Raw genomic sequence first — 16,631 nt, 5'->3', positions numbered from 1 at the left:
GAGTTTTTTTTACTTTCCCTAGATTTGTCCCCGAGGGCAGTCGATAACCATTTGCCTCAGTCGAACAGATTAACTCACAATCCTTTAACTTCTCTATAAAAACACCGCCTGCCACCTTAAAAACCTTGAGCCCCTGCTCGCTCGGCTGCATCTCCCCCCGCCGGCAGCCCTCAGTCGGGACATGATGGACGACTCAATCTCACCTCAGAACAGCCACAATCAACCAATTAGAGCATGATAGATAAATCCTGCCTCTGTGTGAGCCCCGCTTTAATAGGTGAGTTTAATAGGTGCACCCGCAGAACAGACCCGGCTATATTGATCTTGTGATTGGTTGAAACGCGACTGCTCCCTGGCAGGAAACACTGCATGATAGGGTGAACTTATGTTTCCTGCTTGCCTTGCAATCTCAGCACACACACATACAGTTTGGAGTGGAAGTGAAGTCAATAAAAAAAGCAAGTGAGTTTGTGAATGTGTGCCGGCAGATTCAATCTGTCAGGGTATCGGGGTGTGTGTGTGTTTGTGTTTGTATCATCAAGGATCTGCAGTGAGGAGGACGATGAGGAGGAGGTTGAGGGTGGGGGGGGTTGCAGGCTCGACAGGATGAATAAACCATGTCGCTCGTTATCTCGGGGGCTGCCACGGCAACGCCATTTACATATGTCACCCCTTCTCCTTTTCACCCTTTCCACAACCACTCTCCCCTTTTTTACAGGACAGTCAGTCAGGATTAAGCATTTAGCCCCTCGCTCTATTCCACACACACACCCACCCACCCACCCACCCACCCACACACACACACACACACACACACACACACACACACACACACACACACACACACACACACACACACACACACACACACACACACACACACACACACACACACACACACACACACACACACACACACACACACACACACACACACACACACACACACACACACAACACACACACACACACACACACACACACACACACACACACACACACACACACACACACACACACACTTTTAGTCAGAGGCTTCGGCCGTGTCACCTTGCTCTTTAGTGCCGAGTGACAACATGTCAGCAGGGTTATGCCTGGGTGGTGCCACGTGAATCTGGGCTGACACACTTTGACATATGGAGATGTGTTTCTGCCTTTAAGTGCTCGCGCGCGCGCGTGCGTGCGTGCGTGCGTGTGTGTGTGTGTGTGTGTGTGTCTAAATCTAAATCTATTCTAGTAGACCTCAACAATGGAATTATGATCAGTAGAAATGGCAATGACATGGGACCTTTAACATGTGCTGAAATGTCCTTTTTGCCCTCCGTAAATGGCACTGTCCAGCCTTCAATTCTGCTTTAAGCCCCTTGGTAAAAGACCAAAGAGATGCCTGAGAATAAAGTGATGCTACAGAGAGTCTGCTGAGGGACCGCATCCCTCTGAGAGAAAGATTGATGATGTGAGAGCAGTAGAGAAGAAGCAGAGAGGCCAGAGTGCGGGTGGTGGTTAGCAGCACGTGTGTCTTCAATCCTCACCTCCAGTGTGGTCTGCACGATCTTCTCCACGGAGGAGAAGTAGGCCTCCCAGAGGAACTGAGTTTGCTGGCGGAGGGAGAGGATCCTATCCTGGTGGATGGAGCGCACCGTGGTTGGGATCTGCAACAAAAAGACAGCAGTCAGTCAGCACTGTTGTGGGACCTCAACTGTGGGGACAGGAAGATTAAAACTGGTCCCAAAGATGCACTCAGGAAGTCCCCGTCAACAGATAAAGAACATTAAGAGTAGTATTACAACTATTTTCAGGCAATTAAGTTCAGTTCCAAATCTCAGGTGTTCTCAAAGCACTTCCAAACACAAGTCTGAAGCCGTTAAGGGAACATCGAATATCAGTCAATAAACTGCAGTTCTAAAATGCTGACACAGCAACTCTGTGTATTGAGGATACCACAACAGGTGATGGAAAACTTTAGGCGTGTCTATTTTTTGTATTTCTTTGTCAACTTCAGTTTACAAGGTTAAGAAATGTACTTTTAAGCAAAACTTGTTTCACATCTCAAGTCATGTAAATCCGGATTTACAAAGTCCTAATATTTGTGACTTTTTGTGAAGAGAAGGTTTCTTATTTGGAGAAGTATACTTATTTGTTTTCTTGCAGTTTGAGGATCAATACACTGATACAAGTATCAGTGTGTTGATCCCACTTGTAACTCTATGGTGAATTAGAATGTACTTCCATTAGTGCTTAGCATAGAAAATATACTGATAACAAAAAGGAAAACATAAATTCTTAGAGGCAATATCGACTACCCATATATCTATTTTTGTTTTCACACAGTTTTTTCTAAATATTAAACAGGTTACATTTATGTTACCTTTCAACAGCTGGCTTAAGCCTTATATTTAGCAAACTGATATCAGAGAGGATATTTAAATGTATCTCTCCGCCAAATTCAAAAATGTTGAACCTTTTCGTGAATGTTTACAGCTCTGGCACTGTGGCAGTCTTGTCCGCCAGGCCTTTTTAAATTATTTAGTATAGGATCCAACACATTCTACTTTTAAATGTAGAATCCCAGAATAAAAGCATTCACAGACACATATTAAAGGGAATAAAGCACACAGGGGCTTTACACAAAACCAACAGCTACAGCAACTATCAGTCATCAAACAGTATTTGGGAAGAAAAGCTAAAATGCTGCAGCGGCCTTTGGTGAATGCTTTTGTACGTGTATTCAAAGAGCTGTGAAGTTAAGTCCTTCTGTGACTTTATTTGTCATACTGAAGCGAGGATTATGGCATATAAACACTTTTTATATGCACTTTAGTAAATACTGCAATATGCTGCTTACTGGGAACATTTTAGTTGAAGAAGTGAATACACTTTATGTGTAGTATTTAACCCTTAAATGGTTTCTGTATCTAGGAGGATACATTGCCCAGATAGTTTATAAAACATGGGTAATCACTTACATATATACCGTACTTTTCGGACTATAAAGCGCACCTGCATATAAGCCGCAGCAGCTAAATTGTCCGTCTGTCTTGCTCTCGTTCTGTCTCTCGGTTCCACTTTTACTTTGGCGCGCTACCTGTCTCACTCTTTTCCGGCCTCCAGCTTTTCCTGCTGGAGCCCGCCGCTTAAAGGTGGCGGGCGCGGACCGGTCATAGAGCCCATAGGGTTAAAGGTGGTTAATTTTACCTGTAAAATCCATAGATTTAGGAGCTTCCCTAGTGGCCGTTAGCTGTACAAAAAAAATGGGGGAAAAAGTCGCGGCTTATAGTCCGAAAAGTACGGTACTTGTGTTTGGAAGCCTATACTCGGTAGATAATCAGATAGAAAGGTATAATAACAGTGAAATATGGGTTCAATAACAGTGCAATATGGGTGGAAGACGGTTGGAATATGTGTGTAATAGGGAGGTAGCAGGGGTGTAATTTGGGTTATTTAACATTTTATTACCCCTAAATGGGCAATGTATCTTGCAAGATAGAGTGTACGTTGGTAAAAAAGGTCACATTTAAAAATAAAAATAAATCATGAAATTCTTACGATGTGCTTTTTAAAAAAGATCAGTTTTGAATAGACAATAGACTTTGAATGTACAGCAGATGTATCCAACAAGAAAAGTGAAAAACATACATTTAAATATGTACTTTATGTTGTTTGCATCTCAGCCCATCGTATTTTTGTAAAACCCCATCCGTAAAATAGATAAATAGTACCAGGATGAGTCAAGCACATCACTGCACAAAGTTATAAAGCTCAATGTCAGGCAATATTATCACACCCTTCATTCAAATTAATATTTAATGAGCATATCATTACTTTTCTCCCCATGAAGTTGAAGCGATTCTATCTAAATCCATTCTCTTTTATTTATTTGCTCTCTCATATGTGCGGTTTTGAGTGGCATTTCTAATCAGTCAAAGACTTGGCATGCAGCTTGCATTTTGTTTTGTCGTCAATCACTCCACAAGAAAACTAAATAAGCTGAATCCTGGGGAATTTAAGTGAAGAGCGTGTGCTCAGGATATCGACCGCAAGAAAAGTATTTTGTTTTCCGGTGTGGGGCTTGCTGCTGTTTCTCTGTCTGCTAACGTTTTCAGGTTTTAGTTTTCAGGAGCATGTGGGAGAGTTTTCTCCGGGCCGTTACCTGCAGCAGCAGCCTCTCGTCGCCGATCACTGCGGCTGTGTTCCAGTCGATGATCTCGGAGAAAGGCAGCTCCCAACCGTTACTCAGCATCACCGGCACACACGCAGCCTGACACACACAGAGAAAGAGAGAGAAGCTTGGACATGATCCTTTACAAACACAATCAGAGCTACGGCTTAAATGATGACTGCTTTGCCACATATTGATCCGGATTATTAAAGCTGCAATATGTGGCTCTTTTCATATAAAGGCTGCACTGTATTATAATTGATCCACCTGTGTTTGTCTGTGATCCTTTGTGTTCATGCATTAATTCCCCATTTGGCAAAAATTGGATTTCATTTTCGAGCTTCTTTGGTGTCGTGTATATATCACACATGAAATCACTATTGAGGCTCATAGCAGGCGAGATGGGAAGCAGGAACAATGATACACGCAGCAGACGGCCCATTACTGTCTTTATTGATGTCAATGTTATGAGCTGCAGACTAGAGGCTGTTTCAGAGTAGAAATCACATCAATGTGCTTAACTAAACAACTGAGAGGAAAGCAGCTGTCTCAAAATTGTCATACTAGAGATTCAATTTTAAGTGTTAGCCCTATTATATAAAACAAATATATATTACACATCATCACCCCTTAAAGTTGATATTGTGAATGTGTTGGTGTGTTTTTTCGCCACCTGACAAATGCAAGTCCCATATCTATTCTCCGTCCAGCAATTGTTTTATATAATGGGCAATAATTATTTACTGGCTCTTTAACTCTTAAATGCTCAGCTCTGTTCACAAGCTAATCGCTAACTTTGCTGCTTCCCGCTGTAAACTATTGATAAGGTAGGTGGGTGGGAGTAGACAACAACAATAAAGCAGCCTAAAGGGGCGACAACACTCAGTAGAGCTGAAGGGAAATGCAGTGACTTTTGATAATGCTATGTGGGTTCATCACTTTTCAGCGAACCCTAGTTGCATTATTTTGACCCATTGGTCATAAAAAAAGAACAAGTGCAGCTTTGATTAAAAAAGAAGCCTTAGAGCACAGATATGAGTTCAAATGTAACTTAAACATGAATACATGGTTTCTGGGTTCTTATACATTTGAGATCAAATACAAGCTCATCACAATGCAGATAAGCAATCAGATAAACAGAAATGAGCTTGAACATACAATCTAGATACACATGCAGGCAGCTGGCATATGGTCACAGATAGTGAGGAATTCAATATAACAATGACTGATATGGATATGAAAAAAAACAGCAGCCATGTGTTGGAGAGCAGCTCACAAAGCCATTTGGATTCATACAAACCAGCCTACTGTAACAACAAGAACTCAAACAGGCACACAACGCTTTTTTAAACTGTGGTTTAGATTCTCGGTGTTTCTCTCTTTTGAATCACTTATGTGTCTTAAATTAAAAGAAACAAACCATATTCAGTCTTAGTCAGTGTATGGCCATTTTCTTTTTTAGATAGTTTCACCTGTTGATACATCTTACATACACATATTAAAATGGTAACTTCCCCTTCTGGAAATGTGATAACTCAAAGGAGGAGAGCATGAGTAATGACTTTGAGAGGAGAAAGGGGAAATCAAGAAGATCAAAAGGCAGAAGAAAGTGGATAAATAGATGTTTTAAAAAAAAGATGAGAAGAGAGGAGGCAGTGAAGCTGAATATGACCTTTGGCAAAGGAGTGGCAGAAGGATGGAGGGATGAGAGGAGAGGTGGAGGGAACAGCTGGTGTGTGTGTTTGTGTGTGAGTGTGTGTATGTGTGTGTTGGTGGTGGGAGTTTGACGTAATGACGGCCCTGTCACTCCCAGGTCATAAAGGTGTCAGCTAAACCAGAGCTGGCCCGCGGGCTCCGCTGCTGTCACGTCCACACACTCACAAAACTCACACACAATCCCATGCATACAGATATATATATACAGACACAGAAACAACCTCCAGGCACGCACACACATGCGCGCGCACACACACACACACACACACACACACACACACGCACGCACACACGCAGAGTTGACCTCTATTAGCAGTTGCTTTCTCATGCAAAGACTAACGCCTGTAAATATTCTCCTTCCATCTTCCTGGGAGTCGATGGATGAGAGAGTCATACAAATGTAGAAAGGAGAGGGCATATTTCTCTCTTGAGTGAAGTGTGTGTGTGTGTGTGTGTGTGTGTGTGTGTGTGTGTGTGTGTGTGTGTGTGTGAGAGAGAGAGTGTGTGTGTGAGTGTGTGTGGCAGCTGATAGTGAGATAAGCACACTCATGTGGCTGCACTCTGAGGACGGTAAGGAGAGGTAAAGGACAGTGCAGTGGTAATGCGGAAGAGTGTAAAAATGGAGAGAGAAAAAGAGAGGTTTGTGAAGTGTGTAGATTTCAAAGGGGTTGAGTGAAGTGAAGGTAAATGCATTAATGGCAAAGGACTCTTGATGGGAAGAATGTACCTCCCTGGTTAGTATGACAGGTAAAGTCATACAGTCTGACAAGGTATAGCGACATTATGTGTAGCCATTTCCACTTAATGTCCAATTAACTTCAACAGGCACAAAAACCTGATGGGTTTTTCTTTGTAAAGCATTTTAATATTATGAAATCACTTGAACTATACCTAAAAAACAGAGCCAAAATATTTGGCATGTACAGTATGTGGGAACATTGGAATCATTTTGGCTAGCTCTCACTGCTAACACGCTAGCCAGCTGCGAACATGGCTAATCAGTCAGAATAGCTCCCAGAGTTTCTTTCTATTCTTCCTCTACATGGCCATTTTCTTACCCGTGATGACATTATTTGTATTAAATAAAGTATTAGTTAAGAGTTCAGAAAAGCTTTACAAACTAGCGTACACGCGTGTTAGCTTGGTGGCTAATGGGACAATAATGTACGGGATAATACAGGATAATTCACAAAGTTTTATTGAACAGATATTTTATATAGCCTGGTGTGACCCTTCATTCTAACTGTTAATACTCTGAAGAGCAGTTTTTCAGATTCTTGATTGTATTAAAACTAATCAAGAGCACTAACCATTTTATATAAGGTCTAATTATTTGAGCTTTTTAGGCGGATGAATACTGTGGAAATTGATGTAAAGTATTATGGCAAAAAGTTTAATACAGCGTAATTCTGGTATATTCATTTTTATGTCACCTGATATATGGGATGTTAAGTGTTAGATAATGAGAGAAATGTATGTGCGTTCATTTCAAGACTCCTAAAGAGCAGGAGACGATTGGGTCACACACAATTAGAGAGACAATGGTCCTTCTGATTCTGGGCAAGCTGACTTCGGGGGGATGGAAGTTCAGAGAGGCCCTGGGGGAATGAGGACAATTAAGCTCTGTTGGTTAGCTGGTCCTGAGGAGGCCATGAGATGATGACTGGTAAATTCCCAACAAGTATGGCTTTCATAAAGAAAAACATATGACTATTGTGTGATAAGCTACATGATAAGATGTGTTTTGCTTCAAACTGAAACGGTTTGGTTCTCTGCTGGCACGCGCTGATTCACGTTTGCATCTCCCAATGAGATGACCTGAAAAGATGACCAGCTGACCCAACCCCTTCCTGTTTGTTTTGGTATAAAAGCCTGTTCGGCCTTGGGTTCGCTCTCTCTTCTCGGGCTGCCAAGACCGAAGGGTCGAAGCAGCACGTGAACCAGGGCAGGAGTACTCCTTACATTACGATATATTATTTTATATTGTATGGTAATGTATTATATTGTATTGCATTATTACTAGTGCTGTCAAAATTATCGCGTTAACGGCGGCAATTAATTTTTTGAATTAATTGCGTTAAAATATTTAACACATTTAACGCATGTGCAGAAAGGCCCGCCCCATACGTGCCACCAGTGGCAGCGCCAGGGTATGGCTGGGGTAGGCTACACCCATACCAAGAAATGGCTTAGCCCCACCATGAAAAATGATAAAGTAAGCAAAATAAAGTCTGCCAACTCGCGCGGAGTAAATTGCACAGACAGCAGTTAGTAAGATTGATTTCAGTAGCCACGGTTTTGAAAACTTTTGTCACGTAGTGATCGTCTTCTCAATAGAACATCTTTGATAACGGCGTGGTGTTGTTGCAGGAAGTCCCGACGCAGAATACTCTTGCTGTAGTACAGGGCAGAGCCATATAATAGTAATAATATGGCTCTGGTACAGGGGTGCACATAACTGGTACGCAGGTTATGTGCGTAATCTGAAATGCGTACCGTCACTTGTGTCACAAAGCGCATTTGCGTACCGACGTACTTGTGAAGCTTTTCCAGAAGGCGGTTAGATCACCGGACGACAGAGTCGGTCTCCGTGTGCACAGACAGGGCTGCTGTTAACGTCGGTCTGTACAACGGAACTGTGCCAAAACTACGCCAACCGGCTGCGGAAGGACACTCCCCCCATCACTGGAGAACTGCGCTAAAACAGCTGATCACAACGTTCACACTCTGTGGTCCCGAAGTACTCCACTAGCCCCTCCCCCTCTGTCGACTTTCCTGAAGTAATCCCCGTTGATAGAAATCAACACGTAATGAATTAAGACCCCACGGTTTGATGATTGATAGGTGTGTGGGTTGTCTTTCATTTTGACATGCAGACATTTTTTATAATAAACATAGATACTGTATGTTAAATGGATATATCCGCCTTCTTTCATTTATCTTTCCATTCCCACAACAATATACATAAATAAATGGCATATTTTGGACATAGTTCGAATGGTGATTAATCATGATTAATTAATTTTTAAGCTGTGATTAATCTGATTAAAAATTGTAATCGTTTGACAGCCCTAATTATTACCTTTTATAATTAAAACAGATTATTGTTTAACCCTCGTCCTGGTTGTTTTGAGTGTTCCTTCTTTTAAAGCAAACTCATAGGATCGGCGCGGAGAAGAGATATCTACTCCTACAATACCTACAACATGATTTTTCGGTAGACTCATGGTAACTAAATATGTTTTCAAAGTTTATATTTTTCCTACCCTATCATTTTCAGGCAACAAGTTGAAAGATTATCTGCAAATTCAATCCTGTTTTACAATGTTCCTTTTAGTTAGAGGAAGGAAATCGCAGCAAATCTCCTCAGTGAAGGGTGTTTGTTTATATTTATTACACTATTAGTCCCACATAAAAGTTGGTAATGATTTAGAGATCCTTTATTACTGGAAGAAGCAGCAACATTAAAACAACAAATGCTAGTTGGTAAGGGATTCTATTTAGTCCTGGTGATATTGCCGGTAGGCATGCATTTACAGAGTACAGCAGTGCCTTCCCGTAATGAGATGTGTGTGATAATGTCTGTTCATGTATGTGTGTGTGTGTGTTACTGCAAACTACCTGCAGCGCCTCGAGGAAGCGGAATGAGCCTAGGCGTCTGCCACGGGGCACCAAGCAGAAGGTGGAGTTGTGGAGCATCTCCTTGTAGTCGTACCTGCAGAGACACACACACACACATGATGAGGTTACTGAGCAAGAACATGTTATTTATGGCAACATGCTCAAAAGACGTGTGTAATTACAGGATTACATGCATCACTGCTACCTGTTGTAATGAGCTATACAATTAGATAGTTTCTCATAGTTCAAACACATGTTCAAGTTAAACACCGCTTGTGGGTTATGTCAGACATCAATCATGGAAACACACTTTTACAGCAACATTATCAGCTTCTTTATGACATAAGTAGACAAATCAGGAAACCATTCAAATCCTGTTGAACATTTTCATTTTAAAACCAGCCATTCCTGTGGTTTAAGCTTTGGTTGCTGTGAAACTCCACTGTTTCTGTTGTAATTGACTCAAAGGACAAGTCCGGTCTATTGCAAGAAAACATGGGTTGAACGATAAGCAGGTACACGTCCTGTCAGACAGTCTGTCAGGTTATCTAAACCCCTTTATTTAGAAGGTCAAAGCTGATAACATGTGTCATAACGCCCTGACTGCAGCGTGGTGTTAGGTCATAAATGGGTTCTAAACCTCATTGTCTTACTTCAAGCAATGTCTAACTTCTTCTTAATGATGTGGCCGTAGGCCCAAGCCACACCAATTACATTTGTGAGCGATGTTATTGTTACAAATAGAAATGACGGCAAAAAAATATGATCCGGATTTCATAAATCTCCTCCTTTTTGCTTGTTACATTTTCACTTAACAGCCTTTCCATACAGAAACGTCATACCCACCCCCCTTCGTACCATACGCTACTTTATACACCTCCTCTTCTTCACTTGCTGCCCTTCTCAATCCCTCTATCTCTTAAAGTAGGAGGTGGATGTTCCCTCTCCTCCCTCCCTCTCCTCTTTCTCCCCCTCCATCCCTCTATCTCTCCAGTGAGGTGTGTCTTATTGCTCTCCAAACAGGGTGATCAACCCTGCCAGGGGTAATGAGCTGAGAGTGACACCTGCTACCACCACACAGCTGGCTCTGTGTGTGTGTGTGTGTGTGTGTGTGTGTGTGTGTGTGTGTGTGTGTGTGTGTGTGTGTGTTTGTGTGTGTTTGTGTTCAAAGAAATAGAAAGACTGAAATATGTGCCTCAGTCTGTATGTTTGCCTCTCTTCTATGGGGTTTTGCCCGTTTACATTTTATAAATACAAGCAATGGTGCCATGTACGTACGTCTTAATAAAGTACTTACTTTCTTTTCCACTAAATACACTTTTACCAAGTAACTGAATGCCTCAATCTCATGGTTTTTCTAAATGTCTTTAGTTCTCCTTTCCCATCTTTATTTCTTCTTGCTTTCTCCCTCTCCGTCTCGCTTTCACCAGGTTTAGCCACAGCAATGGCTCCCTGTGTGGATGATCCTTCTCTATCTCACTCATACAGACACACAGAGCAAATACATGCCACCTAACAACTGAAGTGCCGGACCAGGAATTGCAAGGTTGTTGTGGTAAGTCTAATTATTAAGGTTAACTATATTTTTTCAACAAAAGGTTCAGAAAATGCATTTTACTATAAAGAGATGGAAGAAAAAAGTGGAGAAGAAGATGAATGACATGCTTTGTTTGCATTAGGGTAAGAATGTCATGATTATTTTATCACACACACACACACACACACACACACACACACACACACACACCACACACACACACACACACACACACACACACACACACAACACACACACACACACACACACACACACACACACACACACACACACACACACACACACACACACACACACACACACACACACACACACACACACACACACACACGGCGTGTACAAGCGACAGCTGCACACGCTCCGTCACCTGTCGATGGAGAAGCTATCTTAGCCCATATTTCCACACCAGCTGGGTGCCTGGACGGTGTGTGTGTCTGTGCGTGTGTTTGTGTGTGTGTGTGTTTCCACAAAAAAGACAGGCATCTGATGGCAGTGAATATCAATGTGTGGATTTAACATGCAACAGCCCTTGGAAAACGTTTGTGTGTGTCAGATCTTCTGTAGGTCTAAGTTATCTGCAAATACTAATTACCTAATGCAATCTGTCATTAGCAGAACTTTTAAACTTTTAGTTTGTCTTTCAGGTTTTTTTTTGTATTTCCGAAAGTCGCTCCAGTTAATCTCCGTTTTATAAGATGCAATGCACTTGTGGCTGTTCTCTTTAAAAGGTGCCAGTACAACCCTCCGACATGATTCACCTGCTGTGCATCTTCACCTTATCATGGCATGATTTACTCTGAGCAGGGTAGGGCATTGAATTATGGCGAGGAGGTTACAGGGAGATGCCAACATGATGTTTAAACCCTTCTCCTCTCTCCTGCACCTTCCTGCTGGTTAACGCTGGGTCCAGAGGCCACAGCTGGCTTTTGCCATCTTTTCACCCTTTTCCTCTCCCTCTAATCTCCTCTGTCTAACAACAGCCATGCTTCGTGTTGTCCCTGTGACCTTGAGCAGGCAGAGGCAAACCACAGCGAGCTTGCCGGGTTTGATTGTGTGTATTTCAATCTTTACACTAAAACATGTGTACGATTCTCCATTGACAGATGACACAATGAAAGCAGGGTAAGAAGGAAACAAAGCAAGTGTGACAAAGGTAATGGTAATACTGGGAATGTGTCTTGTCACGTTTGGAGGGAACAAGTGTGCACTCAGAAGATATGAAGCAGACAGAAAACAAGGCTTTGTGTAATAAAGCGCAGGAAGTGACCTCTGTGTGTGCACCCTGTCGTTTGATATGCATACGAGTGTGTTGAGTGCACGCGTCAGCATGTCCAACAACTGTGAAGCAGTTTAGAAACACTTTAACGCAAGCCCTAACCGCAATGTACTACATAGTTACCGTGGCAACCTGCCATTAAGGCCTTCACTTGCGGCAACTTAATTACATGCGATGGCGCTACATTCACACAGACAAGAAGGAGGAAGAGCAGGAGGATGGATACTGTTTTATGTTATACACACACTATCTAGTTAATGCTCTCTTTGTCAAGCTGATCCTTCCGTCAGTAAGATAAGTAAGATAACAGAGGCAGACAAGCCATATTGAGGATTAAACAAGACATTGGTCTTTTGATGCAAGAAGAAATCAAAGCAAGCTTCTCATTTGTGGACAAACGGTCTCTGAGCTTTGCCATCTTAACGCGTTTGTCAGCTGTGGCTAGCTGGCAAAATAAATGTTATTCCATGAGTTTGCTCCAAAATGATCATAAATTCACTTTTTAATGTATCCTTCAGAGGCCCCATCATTTAGTACCTCTCCTGTGACATTACAAACCTATACACTACAGAAAAAGGGAAAACCCCCAAAAAGCACAATAGGGCCCCTTTAATACTGAACGATGTGTCATACATATGCAACTGATGACTACACAAAAAACGACTCAAGCAGGCTAACATGTTAATGATGCATGTGGAAGACATGAACATTGTTCTTGTATTGCAGGATAGTAGAGTCTATTTGCAGATGACATTAGAGCACAAAAGCCAGGAGCACAATGCAAATAAGCCTTGGGCTGTATTGTGTTATCCCAACTTTCACTTACTGTGCTGAGCTGTTGTTTTCTTTTAAATGAATAAGTCAAATCAAATCAAAACACACTGAAAAGATTCAAAAGTGCTATGATTTCCTGTGAAATGTAGTGTAGCACATTAAATGAAGTAAGGTATCTGAAAACTGCCCTAACTTGAGTTAATGTAACAACTTTAGTTAACTTAAGTCAGGCCCAGATTCCCAAAGGTGTGCACTTGGTGGTCTGCCATCTGGACTTTCTGGTGCTGTGTGGGCACCCAGCAGTCGCCTGAACATGAAGCCTGAGGGTGATGAAAACTCAAAACCACAACCAGCCTGAGAGTCTTCCAGGGAGCAGAGAACAAGAGATCCAATGTACTGCTTATTGCGGCTGTTGTTACATTAGCCTCCTGGACCTCTCTCCTGTCTCGCTTTCTTTCATTTCTTTGTCTTCCAAAGTGGGTTTTGCTACGTGTGTGTCTGCAACAGTGTGTGAAAGAATGGGTGTCTGGAGGTCTGCTGAAGTATTTGTGTACTGCATTGTAGTTTGTAGTGTGTGTGCTCATGAGATCTTGTTACTGAAAAACAGCCCTCTAGTAAATTATTAATTTATGATGAAGAACGCTCTAATTTCCTCTCACTGTGTCCTTCTGCACATGAAAGTGAACTGCACAATGTAGAGGATGAACATTAAAGATTATATACAAGTTATTTATCATTATGAATGTCATAGCACAGATGTGCTAATTTGTCTAGTTAATAACTCCTGAAAAAAGACTAAGGACAGATTCCAGCAGTAATTAAACAGGAGCCTCGTCCTCCTCATAAACACACCAGTGTCTAAGTCGAAGCATATTGTTGCGTGTGTTCCCATGAGAGGAGGACAGATGTGCAGGCTAACCGAGCTTCTGGGTAATACAAAAAAGGCAGCATCTCTGGCTCCTGACTAACAGAGATAGTGTGTTTGGTGAGGGGGGGAATGTTTGTGTTGTATCCACATATGCTCCAATGTGTGTGTTTGAGAATGATAAGATGTGTGCGCACATGCGTATAGCGACAGATATGAGCTTGAAAGAGAAATCAGTAGTGTGTGACAGGAATGTGTGTCCCCTAACTTTCTGCCCTCTCTTCTTATTCCCCCTGCAGCTATGTGGGGAAACTTGTCCGTATGTGTGCATCCAGATGCGTGCCTGTCCATTTTTGTCCCATCTTCCTCCTCCTACGCAGCCATAACGCCCGCTGTACACTCTGCATCTAATTCATTAGCCTAATTAGCGCTCATTAGCCAGCTTATGCTAGTTCCAATTAGCTTTCTAGCATGGAATGACCCAGAGGTCCGCCGCCAGTGGCGGTTCTAGACCAATTTGACTGGGGGGGGGCCAGGCTGGGGCCAGTTATTTTCTGAGGGGGGCACAATAAAAGCAGGATGAAAAAGACAAGGACAGTATGAAGTAATTCATACTGTCCCCCAGAACCACCCCTGTCCGCCGCGGCAAACAAATAGGCTCTCTGTGGTCGAACACATGACGACGCGGGGCCAACCTGAGTGCATGTGAAGAAAACGATGTCATGGCAGCTGGTTTGACGGGTAGAGCTTGCCACATCTAAAGAGTTACACGTTAAAATGTGGCAGCTGAAAAGGCAGCACAGCAGTTACAAGCACATGAAGGACAACTCCTGGAGCTTTAATGAGCATCGGATGAAAGCGTCCACATATGGCGAGGTATATTTTAACGTGACTGTAGCTTAACTGCTATCGCAGACGACACTGCTTCAAGTGAATTTGTAGACTTGTCAGCCTTAAAATACATCCTTTGTAATTTAACCTTTATTTGACTGGCAAAAGAAAATAAAAATGTTTTTAAGAGTTCCCAACTTACAGAATGACGGAAATAATGAAAAATAAGACTCATAAGTTAGGTTAACAAATACAAAATCGTGTTAAGAAATCACCAATATTAAAAATGTTGAAAATCACTCCCTGAAATCAAGCCTAAAGACAAGCTGAGAGCAGTGCGAGCCATCAGACAACACATTAATAAAGCACACACATCCAGATTGTAATACCCTATAACAATATTAGCCAGATGAAAGTGCATTACAGAGAGACAGCTGTTGTCACAGGTGTGGCAGCTCACTAAGCAAACGGAGGACGCATCGGGGACCGGACTGCGCAGGCCACACACCAACATCGGTCATCTGCATAAGTGGAAGAATGTGTTCCTGCACATGCTGCTTTCATCATTGAGAGTGCGAAATAATCAGCAAAAACAGATGACAACCTCTTTGAGTGTCCAAAATAACAATATTGATCCCCGCGGATGGGGCATAATGAAGTGCTGATGACAGTGTGTGATGTTGTGACTTTGATCGTGAGCGTTCACAGACAGTTGTATGCATAATAAGTTGGAAAAGTAAAACAAGTGTTGGCTGGAGACTCTCCTGAGAGGTATTCTGATATCAGGTATGAACCCAAGACCATCTTGACTGGATTTCAGCGGAACACAGATCTGTGTATAACATTTGAACAAGAGTTTAATATGACAGGTCTTTCCGCCCCGTCAAGAACAATTTATTGAGGGGAATTGCTGACTGATAGGTCCGTGGTAATATCTGTTATTCTTTTTTATCCCCTTTCTAGCTCCCTTCACCTTACCCCTACATGAATACATTTCAATCACAAATAACAACCCTGGAAATGTTTTCAGGGACAAATCCACCCCTTTCAGTTTCACAACTAAGAATCAAAAGCTCTATTACATTATGAAAATCTGCACAGCTTGACACAGGCCCTGGTGACCTGCAGCCTTCACAGCTAACGTATATCAAATGTCCTCAAGCTGCCAATAAATGAACCATACTCGTCGGATGTTGCCTGGAAAGTCCCAGCACCTCAGTGTTGCAGCTTGAATTCAAAAGTAACTGACTTTAAGGAATTTCTGAGATGTCACGCTAGTTTGCATAGCTGCGCTAGATCCATATTACTATTCAAATGAGTGCTGGGAAGTTTAGCTGCAGGTGGTGGGAATGAACCACATAAGCCTAAACAAAACAAAAAACATGTCCACACAGAAGGCTCTATACATGCAGACTCACACTTCTGAATCAGTTGGAGTCAGCGGCCTGTCCTCTCCCTGCAGCTACTCATCCCCCCTCACACGTGTAAAGCCTGAATATTTCACAAATACCCCGATAACAAGAAGTCTCCCTGCCGCGACACTAACTCACTATGACGGCTTTATCCTTGCAATCTTTTCAATTTGTCCTCTCAGATTCTTTCCACTGCCAACAGATGGAGGCAATTTTTCAGTTACATTTAGTGTCTGCACAGTAGTCAGAGTTCCGAACTGCTCACACACACACATTTCTCCAGAGGTTGGCAGTGAGGTCGATTTCAAACTAGGCGACACCTATTCCAAACACGTTTCTAACAATATTTGGGGGATTTGTTTTCATGGGCATCTAGAATCACGCTTCACCACACACACACACACACACACACACACACA

The 16,631-nt window shown here is 42.4% G+C and overlaps 1 protein-coding gene across 1 annotated transcript in view; it reads right to left on the bottom strand.

Annotated features, from left to right (window-relative positions):
- ext1b (exostosin glycosyltransferase 1b) overlaps positions 1 to 16,631 on the bottom strand; it is a 126,653-nt gene that overhangs the window by 32,968 nt on the left and 77,054 nt on the right. The window contains exons 2-4 of the mRNA XM_034094031.2: positions 9,497 to 9,590; positions 4,151 to 4,258; positions 1,533 to 1,652 (exon numbers count right to left, since the gene is read on the bottom strand). Of these exons, the coding sequence (XP_033949922.1) occupies positions 1,533 to 1,652; positions 4,151 to 4,258; positions 9,497 to 9,590 (322 nt within the window). The remainder of the gene's footprint in view (positions 1 to 1,532; positions 1,653 to 4,150; positions 4,259 to 9,496; positions 9,591 to 16,631) is intronic.

Source organism: Pseudochaenichthys georgianus, chromosome 11 (genome assembly GCF_902827115.2).
Source record: "Pseudochaenichthys georgianus chromosome 11, fPseGeo1.2, whole genome shotgun sequence".
Classification (NCBI taxonomy): domain Eukaryota; kingdom Metazoa; phylum Chordata; class Actinopteri; order Perciformes; family Channichthyidae; genus Pseudochaenichthys; species Pseudochaenichthys georgianus.
This window is presented reverse-complemented; position numbering and strand designations above follow the sequence as displayed.